Genomic DNA, 12892 nt, shown 5'->3' on the forward strand with positions numbered 1-12892 from the left:
TATGTCTCCCCAAGTCTCGCGAGACCCAACATGCACCGCACCCTCCCGCCCCGCCCCTCGCTGCCCTTCACAACAGCCAAGATGGCGACGGCCACCCGCCTCATCCAGCGGCTCCGTAACTTCCTGGCGGGGGTAAGGGTGGCTCCGGCCCACGGCACCGCGCGTCCTGCTTGCTGCTGGCGAGCTCCGGTGGCCGTGCTGCGGTGGCCTCCGCTTGAGGTTCTCTCCCCTTGCCTTGCAGCGGGACCTTCAGGCCAAGCTGGCGCTGCGCTACACGGAGATCTCCAAGAGGTACCCTGTATGGGGGGGCGCTGCTCCCTTTTAACCCGGCGGTGCTGAGGCCTTCTGGCAGCAGCCCTTGTGCTGGAGCTCTTCACACCTTTGCAGGACGCAGCCGCCGCCCCGGCTCCCGGTGGGCCCCAGCCACAAACTCGCTGACAACTATTACTGCACCCGGGATGGGCGCCGGGAGGCGGGCCCGCCCATCGTGGTCGCCTCGGGGCTGAAAACTCTCACAGCGGGGACTGAGGGCAGCAGGTAGGTGGGAGCCCCAGAGCGGGTGTGAGCCTCGTGGTTTGCACCAAAATATTGCTCTTCTTACAGCTGTGGATGCCCCATCCCTGCATTCAAGGCCAGGCTGGATGTGGCTCTGAGCAGCCTGGTCAGGTGGCTGGTGACCCTGAGTATAGTAGGGGGGTTGAAACTGGATCTTTGTCTGTTTCAACCCAGGCCATTCTATGATTCTATGATGACAGGTAGTGCTGGCAGCTTTCACAGGTTAAAAGAATGCTGAGCTGGTTCTTTGTGGTTTCCTTCAGTACAGCATCTTCTCTTTTCCTTTTTCTACCCCAGCTCAAGCTCTGCAGTGACAGCAGCTGACAAAAAGCCAGTGACACCGGGGCCAGTGCTTAAGAAGTGGGAAATCTCAAAAGACCAGCCCTACTTGTGAGGAATGAGTGTGATGAGCCTGGATGTACAGGTCTTGGTTCATTAAAAAGCAGCACTTTAATGGTAAGCCTGCAGTGGATTTAGCTATGGAGATGTTATACAGAACATATTTTCACGCACAACTAATAAATGTATTTAAAGTTATGATTATTCTCCCCTTTTGTCTGTTCTGTTGGAGTTAGTGAAATTATTCTTTAATGCTGTTTTGGATGTGAAGTTATTTCAAGAGGATAATAGGATGATATACATCCTACAAGCTTGGGCTTGGCATGTTTATGAGTTGCTTGTGATATAAACTCCTGCAAGAGGAGACCCAGAAACACAGCTGGGATATCCCTAATGGACAAAGTTGAACAACACACCTGGCACTCATGTTCTGGTAAGAGATATCCATTAACTGTGGCACTGCTTAGCTCTCAGCAGCCTCAGAGTCCTGTTTGATGGGCTTAGCATCCATCAGTTCATTCTGCTTTTACACCCATAAAGCTGTGACTTGATGGTTGGTACAGATTTTGCTCTGGAGCCTGGCTCATAGCACACCAAGCACCTTGAGACATTTGGCATAGCTGGGAGGAATCCAGCTGCATACCAACAGTTCCCAAGACAACTGTTAGGAGCAGAACAGTCAGTTGAGATAGAGGCCCCTCCAGGCTCTCCCTGCCAGCAGCAGGTCCCCACAGCCCAGTACCCGGCCCTGTGCTCTTCCAGTGTGAGGACCTGTGAGTTTCAGTGATGAGTGGTGTCTGTCAGCGATGAGTATTATTGTTTTGCTTTGTAAGGGTATGAGCTCATTTGCCAACTCTGCTTCCCCAGTTTGTCAAATCTGTTCATCCATCTGGGCAGCTGTCCAACCCCAGCCCCGTAACATAGAATCACAGAATCACAGAATGGCCTGGGTTGCAAAGGAGCACAGTGCTCATCCAGTTCCAACCCCCTGCTGTGTGCAGGTCACCAACCAGCAGCCCAGGCTGCCCAGGGCCACATCCAGCCTGGCCTTGAATGCCTGCAGGGATGGGGCATCCACAGCCTCCTTGGGCAACCTGTTCCAGTGCATCACCACCCTCTGTGTGAAAAACATCCTCCTAATATCCAACCCAAACCTCCCCTGTCTCAGTTTAAAGCCATTCCCCCTTCTCCTATCACCATCCACCCTCGTAAATAGCCATTCCCCCTCCTGTTCATATGCTCCCTTCAAGTACTGGAAGGCCACACTGAGGTCTCCCTGCAGCCTCCTCTTCTCCAAGCCAAACAAGCCCAGTTCTCTCAACCTTTCTTCATAGGAGAGCTGCTCCAGCCCTCTGATCATCTTTGTGCCCTCCTCTGGATCCATTCCAAGTGCTCCATGTCCTTCTTGTATTGGGGAACATCTCCCATACCAACTAATGCCTCCTAGTGCTAACTTTAACTCAGGATAGCAGCCTCAAAGATGCCTCGTTCTCAGCCTTGGGCCAGCATCTCGTCAGAGTGGGACTGATGAGCTACCTCAGCCTTACCAATACAACTACCACGTGATCCCTTTGAAAACTAATTCATAATTATTTGGGGGCACTGATTTTTTGTGTTTTTTTGGGCTGGGCTTCGATCTGTTTGGCGACCCTGCGGGGAGCTGAAATCAGATGATCGTCGCGGTCCTTTTCAACCCAGGCCACTCTATGGTTCTACGAGTAGCGGGCTAACGCTGTTTAATATCTCCATCGATGACGTTGGCAGTGAGACAAGCCTGAGGGACAGGGTGCCGCCCGGCAGAACCTCCCGAGGTTAGGCAGCTCCTCACCTCCCGCCCCTGGCAGCACCGAGCTCATGGCGGGGCGCCATGTCCGCCCAGGGGGCGTGGCCTCTTGAAGGTCGCGCGCCAGCTCGAGGCCGTCTATTGGCCGAGAGGCGGGGCGTCGCGCATGCGCTCTGCCCTCCCGCGACCCGCTTTATAGACGCGCGGCGGCAGGCTGGGGACCGGCATGGCGGGGCTGCTGTGGGGCTGGTGGTGCTGCTGCGCGCGGTCCGCCCGCTGCCCACCTCTGCGTCCGGCAACGGTGAGTGTGGGCGGCCGCGTCTCCCGCCGTCCTCTCTCCCCATTGGATCCCTGCGCACGCCCTTCGCTCTCATTGGCCGAGGCCGCACGCGGCTCTCTTGCTCTCATTGGCCGGCGCTGCGCGCGGCTCACGAGCACCCCGGGAACCGGGCGGCGGGGTTCCCCAATTACGGGGTTCCCCAATTACGGGGTTCCCAATTACGGGGTTTCTCTCTGCTCGCCCGCCCCGCAGGTTCCCTGGCTCAGTGCCTACCCGAGCAGTTCCACTGTTCGGAGCCGTACGACCCCCAGACCGACTGCTACCCCCTGGAATGGCTCTGCGACGGTCATCCCGACTGCGATGATGGACGGGACGAATGGAGCTGCGGAACGAACTGGAGCACCGCGGTGCCCACCGCCGGCGGTACGGGTACGGCCGGACCCTTCTGGGGGGGCTGGCCTTGGTCTCCGGGGGGGGTGGGAGCTCCTCGCTCAATACCTGCAGTGCGGGGTCAGCAGGATGGGGCGGTGGGGCGGGACACCGGGTTCAGGGTGCAGCCTTTCCATACGAACGGGGAGCAGAACGTCGTGCTGAGAGATGCGGAGCCCCGGCACGATCTGCCCGGAGCAGCGGGGCGGTCTGCTTCTCCGGGGATCCCCAAATTCCTCCGGGATGCTTTGCTGTGCACCTGCTGCAAGGAGCTGCCGTGGCTGGGGCACCTCCAGCAGTCCCTTCCTGCGGTTCAGTATCTCCTCCCAGCAATGCCACCCAGCTGCCATAAAGCCCAGGGTGCAGTGGAACAGCTTTGCAGTGTTGTTATAAAGATAAGGGCTGCAGTGACTGGCAAAACCTTCCCTCCGTGTGGTTTTCAGCCCTTCTGAAGCAGCCTCATCCATCACACCTCGCCCTGGGCTGTGCTCGCCCATCTGAGCAGAGGAAATGCTGAGCAGCCCCACCTCCTGTGCAGCATTCGGGCGCCGCAGGGCTTCCTCAGGAAAAGCTTTGAAGTGTCTGCTTCCCTGCATGCTGTGCTGGCTGCCCTTGGTGCAGATCACAGAATGGCCAGGGTTGGAAGGGAGCTCAAGGATCACAAATCTCCAACCCCCCGCCACACGCAGGGCCACCAACCTCCACATCTCACAGCAGCCCAGGCTGCCCAGGGCCCCATCCTTGCTGGCCTTGAACACCTCCAGGGATGGACGGGGATCCACAGCCTCTCTGGGCAGCTGTTCCAGCACCTCCCCACTCTCTGAGTACAGAACTTGTCCTTGGGCTCTGTGCTCCCTGGCCATACGGGCAGAATGGGTGCAGCAGTCTTGCTTCAGGAGCCACTTTTAATCAAGCTTTCCTGCTTGGTTGGTTTGCTTATTGGCTTTGTTTCCTCCTACCCTAACAGTCCTCCCAATCTAAGAGAGGTGAGGAAAGTTTCCCAGCTGCTGGCGGGGGCTAATAATAGTAACAGCAGATAAGGCTTTGCTTCAGCTGATACAGTCCTGCTGCACTCCTGAGTGAACTGGGCACCTGTTTTTGGGTTTGGGCTGGAGGCTGCTGTGCGCGGTGCTGGGAGCCTGCTGGACTTTTTGCTTTTTTCCATCTCAGAGGCTTCAGCTGTCCCTTCACCCAGGCACGCTCTGCCATCCAGGAATCACGGCCGCATGTGGATGCTGATCGTTGCAGGTATGTGAGACTCAGAGCACAAGTGTGGGCAGGTTTCCCCATTGCAAGAGGTGCCTACGTGACCAGTGTGGTAAGAGACTGTGTGTGGTAAGGGTCTCTGTGTCCCCTGTCTCAGCTGGAGGAAGGAGCTGATGCTACCCTTCTGCATATGCACAAATGCAAGTCCCACCTATTTCCCCCACACTTGTAAACCACTCCTATGTATGTGAAATGCACCTTTTGGCAATAATTATAAGGGCTGTGACTCAGTGGTCTGGTGTGCACCCACCACACAAATGTTATTGGGTTGGAAACTATACTGGAGCTGAGGGTGATGATCTGGATTTTCTTTCTCCCCTCCACTCCAATCTCTTTTCCTCTCTCCTTTTCTCTCTTCTTCTCTCACTTTTCAAGCTAAACTAGGATGTAACACAATGCATATCATCACACCTAAATAAATATAATCTCTGGAGGCATTCAAGGCCAGGCTGGATGTGGCTCTGGGCAGCCTGGTCTGCTGGTTGGTGACCCTGCACACAGCAGGGGGTTGGAACTGGATGATCGTTGTGGTCCTTTTCAACCCAGGTCATTCCATGATTCTATGAAATATATATCTGCATTTTGTGCTTGGTATTATAGTGTAATACAAATCAACATTTAACCCATTGTTTGGCAGTGTTTCACCTTAATTAGCCCAAGGAATGTCAGAACCTCAGAGATCCTCCCCTGAGGCGTCCCGCTCCGTGCAGTCTGGCACTAACACTTCCATGCTCTTTGTCCATCATTCTTCAGGCTGCTGATCTCTCATTAACGCTATCGAGCAGCAGTGCCTGGTGCAGATATCCAGGCCAGGCACAGTGAGTGGTTCTCTGCTTATGCACTCTTCTCTTTAGTGCTCCTGAGCTGCCTGGTAGCTGTGGGTGGTATCGCTGCATGGGGGAAGTCTGAAGCAAAAAGCAGGTCTGACATCTTCAGTCTCGAAAATGTATCCAGGGAGCAGTTGGTGCCTGACAAGAGCCAGGCAGACTTGTTCTCCTGACAGGTAAGTTCTTTGCCCCCCACGTGAGGGAGCAGTGCTTCCTGCCCTGTGTTTCTAGCACTAGAGCTTTCCCTTTGGGTAGCTTTGCCCAGCTTTCCCTGCTGCTGCTCAGCCACACACCTGTCGTTTCAGTTTGCCCTGAAGCAGCAGAGCTCTCCCCTTCCTTCCTCACTACCAGACATGAGAGCTCATTTGGCTGCAGGGATTCCTGCGTGACCTGCTGTGAGAAGGTGCTGCCTTCTTTCAGTACTCTTACGCCCTTCCCTTGCTGCTGAGGGCTCTGAGCACTCGTGCTAGGACAGATTTCCAGGTGTGGGTTGATTTCCCAAACTTACAAACTGAATAAAACTGGATTTCATGGCAGAAGGGCTGCCAACAACCACATGTTTTTGTTTCCTGTAACAGGGATCTTTCACTGTGAGGTGGTAAGATGGGACTGAACTGCTCTCCCTGCTGCTCACAACGGAAGCTGGCTGAATTTGGACATGAATCTGATTTGCTGTTACACTCAGATCTCCCATTGGAAATGAATCTTAGATGGTGGCACTATGGGACTGGAAATAGGACAGGACCTTCCCCAGTGCTGTGAAATCACCCCTCCGAAAGATCACAGGAATTCCCTCACTCTTTTTGCCTGCAATGATTATTATTGCTGCTTCTCATCAACGTGGCCTTCAACCTGTAGGTTTAATTCTCCATGAAGGTGCAGTGCCAGGTGCTGTTCTACCACCCCTCTCAGCAGAGCTCACTGAACCCACACGCATCAGATGTGCACTCCCTGAGCCTCCTTTTGCTGGAGGTTTTGAGTGTTTGGTGTCTTGCTTTCAGCTTGAAATAACGAGTTCCTTGGGTCAAATGCTGTGAGCTCTGCTTTGTGGTTGTTTCTGCATGGCTCTGTGCTGTGCTCTTTGTGTAACTGACAGTGTTGGAGTTGTGCTATGTGACCCAACAGCAGCTCAGCACCACGCAGCCCCTCCTTCCCAGTCGGGGGGGAAGAAGAAAAAAAAGTAATTAATTTATATATATTTACAAAACAAATGATGCACAGTGAGTTTTCAGCATCTGCTGACTGATGCCCAGCTGGAGCACGGCGTGTTAGCAGCGTTCTTTATTCCCCAAAGCCAAAACACAGCATCATACCAGACAATGAGAACACCCATCCTGTCCCAGCTGAAAGCAGGGCAGGAGATTACTGACCCGTGCCTCTAATTCAGTGCTGAGCTCTGTTCTGTGTGCTCCTTGCCAAGGGCTCAGCGAGTGCACAGAAGATACAGAGCTGCTGGGCTGAGCAGAAGCTGCCCATCAGCCTCAGAGCAGAGTGTTCTGCTCCTGTGTAGCATGTAAGTGTGCAGCTGTAACCCATGGCAGCACCTGGGCACATTGCAGCTCAGTGTTCGTTGCACCAAAAGGTTGTGTGCATGGCCTTGCCTCTGTTCCCATAGGGACAAATAGAGGTAGCTGCTGGGGAATGATATGGGAGAATAAAGAATGAGAAGCTGGAATGACTTCTGAATTTGCCTGGTTTTTGCATTTCTTTTGTCTCTGTGGGCAGATGGGGACAGCAGGAGCCGGGTCTGAGCTGGATCAAAGGGGAGGTTTAGGTTGGATATGAGGAGGAATTTCTTCACACAGAGGGTGGTGAGGCACTGGAACAGGCTGCCCAAGGAGGCTGTGGATGCCCCAAACCTGCAGGCATCCAAGGCCAGGCTGGATGTGGCTCTGGGCAGCCTGGGCTGCTGGTTGGTGACCTGCACACAGCAGGGGGTTGGAACTGATGATCATTGTGGTCCTGTGCAACCCAGGCCATTCTGTGACTGCCGTGCATGGTGGCTGAACTGGGGAAAGTGAAATATGGGGAGCAGGGTGAATGGAGCAGTGGGTGTGAGGTGTGCAGCTGGCACTTACACTGAGCTGCTGCAGCTGAACAGATGACAAATGGAGCTCTTAGCCTGAGAATAAGGTGGGGGAAAGAACTGCCTGAGCTTATTCCTTCTTCTTTAGGGCAAACGAAAGGCGTGGGTGCCCGGCGGAGCACGGGGTGCTTCAGGTGTCCCAGCAGGACTGAGTGAGGGCTGCTGGTGGTGTCAGGGCCATATGGCAGAGGTCAGCTGTCAGCAGCCTGTCCTGGATCATCCTCTTAGCTTGAGCTGCTGAGCTGAGCTGTGCTGTCCTGCTCTGCTGGGCTCTGTGGTCAGCAGTGAGGCTGGAGTGTGAGGGTGGGAGGGGCAGCTTTTTCCCACTGCAGGCTTACATTGGCTTTGCTTACCGACCCCTGAGTGCTTCAGGCTTGAAAGCAAGCCCATGTTTATGGGCTTCTGACAAAGACTTGGAATGCATCTGTGACAGTGATTTCCCTTCCTCTGTTCCGTGCCAGAAACGTTTCTGTTGTTCTCATCTCTGGGCTCAGTGGCTTCGATTGTTGAGGGCTGGAGCTGCTTTTCAGCTTCGTGGCAGCTTTGTGCTGTGCTGCCACGGGGTTCTGAGGGCTGAGCTGGGAGGTGCTGAGCGCTTCCCTCCTCTGCGTGATGGCAGAGATGGGACAGGGGCAGCTGCATTAGTGCTCACGTGCTTAACCAACAGCTGGGGCCAGGAGCTGCATCTGCTGTGGATTTACAAAGCTGGTACCGACCTCATGCCTCCAACACCAGGGGTGTCCTGCTGTAACGTGCACCAAGCACACACAACTAATAAAAACGGAATAAGGGAAAACTGCAGGGCTGGAATTAGTTCCTTATATAAAGGGTTAGTGCTCCGATCTCATTAGCGTCTTAAGGAGCGGACGCTCAGCTGCCTGCAGCTCCTGCAGTGCAATCTGCTCAGCAATCAGCTTTGGGAGCCCAGCAGGTGCCTCCACACAGCCAGGGCCCGTGGGCAGCAGCTCGGGGCAGTGTCCCAGCACTCGGCGTGTGGGGCAGCACGGCCATGAAGCCACAGCTGCCGTCCCACGTCCCGTAGCTGGGATAGCATAGCAATGGGGCGGCTGGGGAGGAGGCGTGCGAGTCTGTGTGCCAGCCTGAAGCCTGGGGCACGGAGGGGCGGCCGGACGCCCGAGGAGGAGGAGCTGCACATCCCGTTTGCACAGGACAGCCTGGTGAAGCAATGGAGCTCCATGCAGAACGTGGCAGACCGGAGCCAGGAGGAGAGCAAGGTCCCCGTTTGGAGAAACAAGTACTTCCTCAATATTAACGTGGGTGGCAAGTTGTTCCACATCGCCTGCAGGGTGGTGGCCCGGTATCCCGTCACCAGGCTGGGGAAGCTGGCCACCTGCAGCGACCCTACGAAGAAGCTGAAGCTCTGTGACGACTACTCCGTGCAGAAGAACGAGTACTTCTTTGACAGAGACCCTTCCATCTTCCATTACATCTTCCACTTCTACTGCAGCGGGGTGCTGTGGATAATGGATGAGATGTGCCCCAGCAACTTCGTGGAGGAAATCGAGTACTGGGGGATCCACCTGAAGCACTCCCAGCGCTGCTGCCGGATCCTGTTTGAGGAGAAGCAGGACGAGCTCAGCGAGTACCTGAAGATCCAGAAGGAGCTGGAGGCAGAGCTGGAGCCCATGGACTCAGCAGGGCAGTTTGAGGGCAAATGCTTGGGGAAGTTCCGCAGGGCCATCTGGAACCTCATTGAGAACCCGTATTCATCCGTCCCGGCCAAGATCATCGCCGTCATGTCCAGCTTCTTTGTGCTCATCTCCATCGTGGGCATGACGCTGAGCACGGTGGAGGAGATGAAGCACAAGACGGGGAAGAAGTGGATGGAGCAGATGGAGATGATCTGCGCCATCTTCTTCACCTCCGAGTACCTCATGCGGCTCATCTCCTCCTCCAGCTTCAAGAACTTCCTGCGGGCAGCGCTCAATGCCATCGACCTGGTGGCCATCCTGCCCTTCTACATCCAGATCCTCTTTGAAAACCTGGACGAAGGCGAGACGCTGTACCACGAGGAGCTGCACAAAATGGAGAACGTGAGCAAGCTGGGCAAAGTGCTCAAACTCATCAAGCTGATGCGGATCTTCCGCATCCTCAAGCTGGCACGGCATTCCACGGGGCTCCGCGCCTTCGGCTTCACCATGAGGCAGTGCTACCAGCAGGTCTGCTGCCTATTCCTCTTCATCGCCATGGGGGTCTTCACTTTCTCTGCTCTCATGCACTCGGTGGAGCACGACGTGCCGGGCACCAACTTCACCAGCATCCCCTACGCGTGGTGGTGGGCAGCGGTAAGGAGCGGGCGGAGGGCTGCAGTGTGGCTGTGGGATGGGGTGAAGGCAGCGAGGAGCAGAGCTGAGGATGCCAGGCCTTCCCTTGCCCCACTTCCATGTGCTCCTTTTCCCAAGCAAACCCATGCTCAAACCTCATCTCCTGCCCAAGCCCTGGGCTGCAGCACCCCCAGGCTGCATGGCTTTGCTGCATCGGTGCATCGCCCCACACTGGAGCTGCAGAGTGGGTGGGTGATGGACGTGCAGGGGGCAGCAGCTCTGGCTGCAGAGCAGCTCGTGGGGCAGCAACAATGTCACACACACAGTGCTTCATCCTCTCTATTCCTTCTTCAAGGGGGACCACTAAGATGGTGAGAAGGCTGGAGCATCTCTCCTATGAAGAAGGGTTGAGGGAGTGGGCTTGTTTAGCTTGGAGAGGAGGAGGCTCTGGAGAGACCTCACTGTGGCCTTCCAATACCTGAAGGGAGCATATAAACAGGAGGGAGAATGGCTGTTTATGAGGGTGGATGATGATAGAAGGGGAATGGTTTTAAATTGAGACAGGGGAGGTTTAGGTTGGATATTAGGAGGAAGTTTTTCAGCCAGAGGGTGGTGATGCACTGGAACAGGTTGCCCAAGGAGGCTGTGGATGCCCCATCCCTGCAGGCATCCAAGGCCAGGCTGGATGTGGCTCTGGGCAGCCTGGGCTGGAGCCCCCAGTACAAGAAAGACAGGGAGCTGTTGGAGAGGGTCCAGAGGAGCCACAAAGATGAGCAGGGGACTGGAGCACCTCCACTACAAAGACAGGCTGAGGGAGCTGGGCTTGTTCAGCCTGGAGAAGAGAAGCTGAGGGGTGACCTCAGTGCAGCCTTCAGTACCTAAAGGGAGCCTACAAACAAGAGGGGAGTCAGCTCTTGGAAAGGGGAGATAACAGCAGGACAAGGGGGCAGCCTTGCTGGTTGGTGACCCTGCACACAGCAGGGGGTTGGAACTGGATGAACATTGTGGTCCTTTGCAACCCAGGCCGTTCTATGACTCCGTGATTCCCCCCCAGGTCAGCCTCTCCACCGTGGGCTATGGGGACACGGTGCCCGACACGGTGCTCGGCCGGATTGTGGCATTTGGCTGCATCTCCTTTGGCATCATCCTCAATGGCATGCCCATCTCCATCCTCTACAACAAGTTTTCGGACTACTACGCCAAGCTGAAGGCGCACGAGAACGAGAGCAGCCTCTCCCTGAAGCTCTCCAGGCGGCTCCGTCTGAAGCAGCGCATCCTGCAGAAGGTGTCGCAGTGCTGCTGCCCCGACCCCAGGCATGTGGGGTGCTGAGCTGGGGAGCAGCCCCAGCACAGGGTTTAATAAAGCAGCCCCAAACCGTGCTTTGTCTCGGGTTATTGACACAGCGCAGCAAGCATGGTGACAGCAGGGAGTTAAATATTCCCCCTGTTCACCAGCTCCTGCACGCTGCTGTGTCCAAGCAGGAGCTTTGCTGTTCTCTCAAAGAGTGGCACACATATGGGATCGTGCACTCACCCCCCTTGTGCTGCTTGGAGAGCACGGCCAGGGCAGCAGCACCCAATGCATCCATCACCCACCCCATGGGCAGCGTCGTCACAAAGGGAGCCCCACTGAGAACAGCACGTTTAATAGTTCCTCTGAGCTCACTTTACAAAACACAGCAATGTACAGACATTTACAGGACACCGATTTCAGTCATATATTAGTGCTCTCACTATATACATATGGTACAGCCACTACAGGTGGGAAAAGCCACGCAGCCCGCACAGAATCAGCCGAGTCCAACCCTGAGCCTTCCCAGCACCAACGGGGTCACAGCTGTGCACCCCTTTGCTTTGCTCTCCTGCAAAAACCCACAGCGGTGCCAAAGAGGGACCCTGCAGAGCTGCTCTGCAATAGGGGGGGATCTCTGCATCAGTGACAGCCACAGCTCCCGGCCACCATGTCATCATACTGCTTGAGGACCACGTTCTCATCGTCATCAAAGTAGAGGAGGTTGATGGAGTAGAGCTTGTCAGGCACGCAGCAGGGGCTGCTGACGCCCTCGCTCAGCTTCAGGGCGTTGATGATGGACTGCACGGTGGCGTGGTTGGTCGGCCTCATGTTCTCACCCAGGGGGAAGGGGCAGGAGCCTCTGCAGTGGTAGGCGTTGTAACCCCGGGGGGAGATGATCCACCCAGACCAGCCGATCTCCTCGAAGTCCACGGACAGGGGGTGCCTCTGGCATGGCTGCAGGCGGTCCAGAGAGCGTGTGCTGCGCGGGCCGGTCAGCTTGGCAGGGAAATCCCGAGGCTGTGAGGCTGTCAGAAATAAGAAAATGTGATTTTCTTAGATCAGTGATTGCACGAGCCTGAAAGGAGGGAGAAAGCGGAGCAGCGGTGCTGGCCACCCCTCTGTGCAGTCAGTGCAGAGCACCAGGAGGTGACAGCTCTGCAGCCCCACGGTGGTTATCAGCATGGCCACAGCTCTGAGCATGGCTGCGTTCAGGCTAAGCCAGAGCTGAGCTGCATGCAGGGACCTGGCACGGCCCCATGCTGTGTGGCACCCACCTGGGACTCCGGCCATGGGCAGGGATGCTCCTCGGCGCCCATCATCTGTGAACAGGACCAGCATGGGCTTCTTGCTCTCATGGTGGTCCCCGCTGGACGCAAACTGCACGGCGGGGGCTTCGAGTGTGCTCCCACCCAGGCTGTGGACCGTCACCAGCAAACCTCTGTTGCTACTCTCATCTTGGGTCCAATCCCGAACCTGGGGAAGCAAACACAGTGTCACCACTGTGGGACGGGGCTGCGGCAGTGTCCCCATGTCCCCATGATGTGGCAGGGCGGGCGGCGGGACAGCAGCAGTGCCAGCACCGCAATGGGGCACCCACCCACACTCCCACCCCTCCCCACAGGCTGCACGCCCCGGCCTTGGGTGGGCACTGCTGGCCCAGAACAGGGTGAAATGGGTTAAAAAGGCTCTCGGATGCAAAATGACCATTTTTTCCCTCTGTGCCATCCATATACCCGGTGTAAGAGCAC

General features: G+C 56.0%; 4 protein-coding genes across 6 annotated transcripts; 3 read left to right on the top strand and 1 right to left on the bottom strand.

The window, feature by feature from the left end:
• The first annotated feature begins 23 nt into the window (after positions 1-23).
• On the top strand, positions 24-1009 carry NDUFA7 (NADH:ubiquinone oxidoreductase subunit A7). The gene is made up of 4 exons (XM_010724778.3): positions 24-132; positions 242-291; positions 388-537; positions 853-1009. Exons 1-4 carry the CDS (start codon positions 31-33, stop codon positions 947-949), a joined length of 399 nt encoding a protein of 132 aa, XP_010723080.1. The 5' UTR covers positions 24-30; the 3' UTR covers positions 950-1009.
• A 1737-nt stretch (positions 1010-2746) lies between these two features.
• Positions 2747-7157, top strand: CD320 (CD320 molecule). Of its 3 annotated transcripts, XR_004162101.1 has the most exons (6): positions 2747-2978; positions 3210-3386; positions 4557-4634; positions 5507-5655; positions 5785-5964; positions 6058-7157. XR_004162101.1 is itself a non-coding variant. In XM_003214022.4 (5 exons), exons 1-4 carry the CDS (start codon positions 2762-2764, stop codon positions 5650-5652), a joined length of 618 nt encoding a protein of 205 aa, XP_003214070.1. In that variant the 5' UTR covers positions 2747-2761; the 3' UTR covers positions 5653-5655; positions 6058-7157. The 3 variants fall into 3 exon arrangements, 2 of the variants coding, with proteins under 2 accessions (XP_003214070.1, XP_010723082.1); XM_003214022.4 differs by lacking the exon at positions 5785-5964; XM_010724780.3 differs by lacking the exons at positions 5507-5655; positions 5785-5964.
• A 1466-nt stretch (positions 7158-8623) lies between these two features.
• On the top strand, positions 8624-11419 carry LOC100538454 (potassium voltage-gated channel subfamily V member 2-like). Its single transcript, XM_010724812.2, has 2 exons — positions 8624-9871; positions 10905-11419. Exons 1-2 carry the CDS (start codon positions 8624-8626, stop codon positions 11178-11180), a joined length of 1524 nt encoding a protein of 507 aa, XP_010723114.1. The 3' UTR covers positions 11181-11419.
• A 330-nt stretch (positions 11420-11749) lies between these two features.
• LOC104909259 (protein decapentaplegic-like) lies at positions 11750-12674 on the bottom strand. The gene is made up of 2 exons (XM_010724813.2): positions 12419-12674; positions 11750-12169 (listed from the first exon to the last, which is right to left on the bottom strand). The coding sequence occupies exons 1-2, from the start codon at positions 12672-12674 to the stop codon at positions 11784-11786; spliced, it is 642 nt and encodes a 213-aa protein (XP_010723115.1). The 3' UTR covers positions 11750-11783.
• Between the last annotated feature and the right edge of the window lie 218 nt (positions 12675-12892).

This window comes from Meleagris gallopavo, chromosome 30 (assembly GCF_000146605.3).
Source record: "Meleagris gallopavo isolate NT-WF06-2002-E0010 breed Aviagen turkey brand Nicholas breeding stock chromosome 30, Turkey_5.1, whole genome shotgun sequence".
Lineage (NCBI taxonomy): Eukaryota > Metazoa > Chordata > Aves > Galliformes > Phasianidae > Meleagris > Meleagris gallopavo.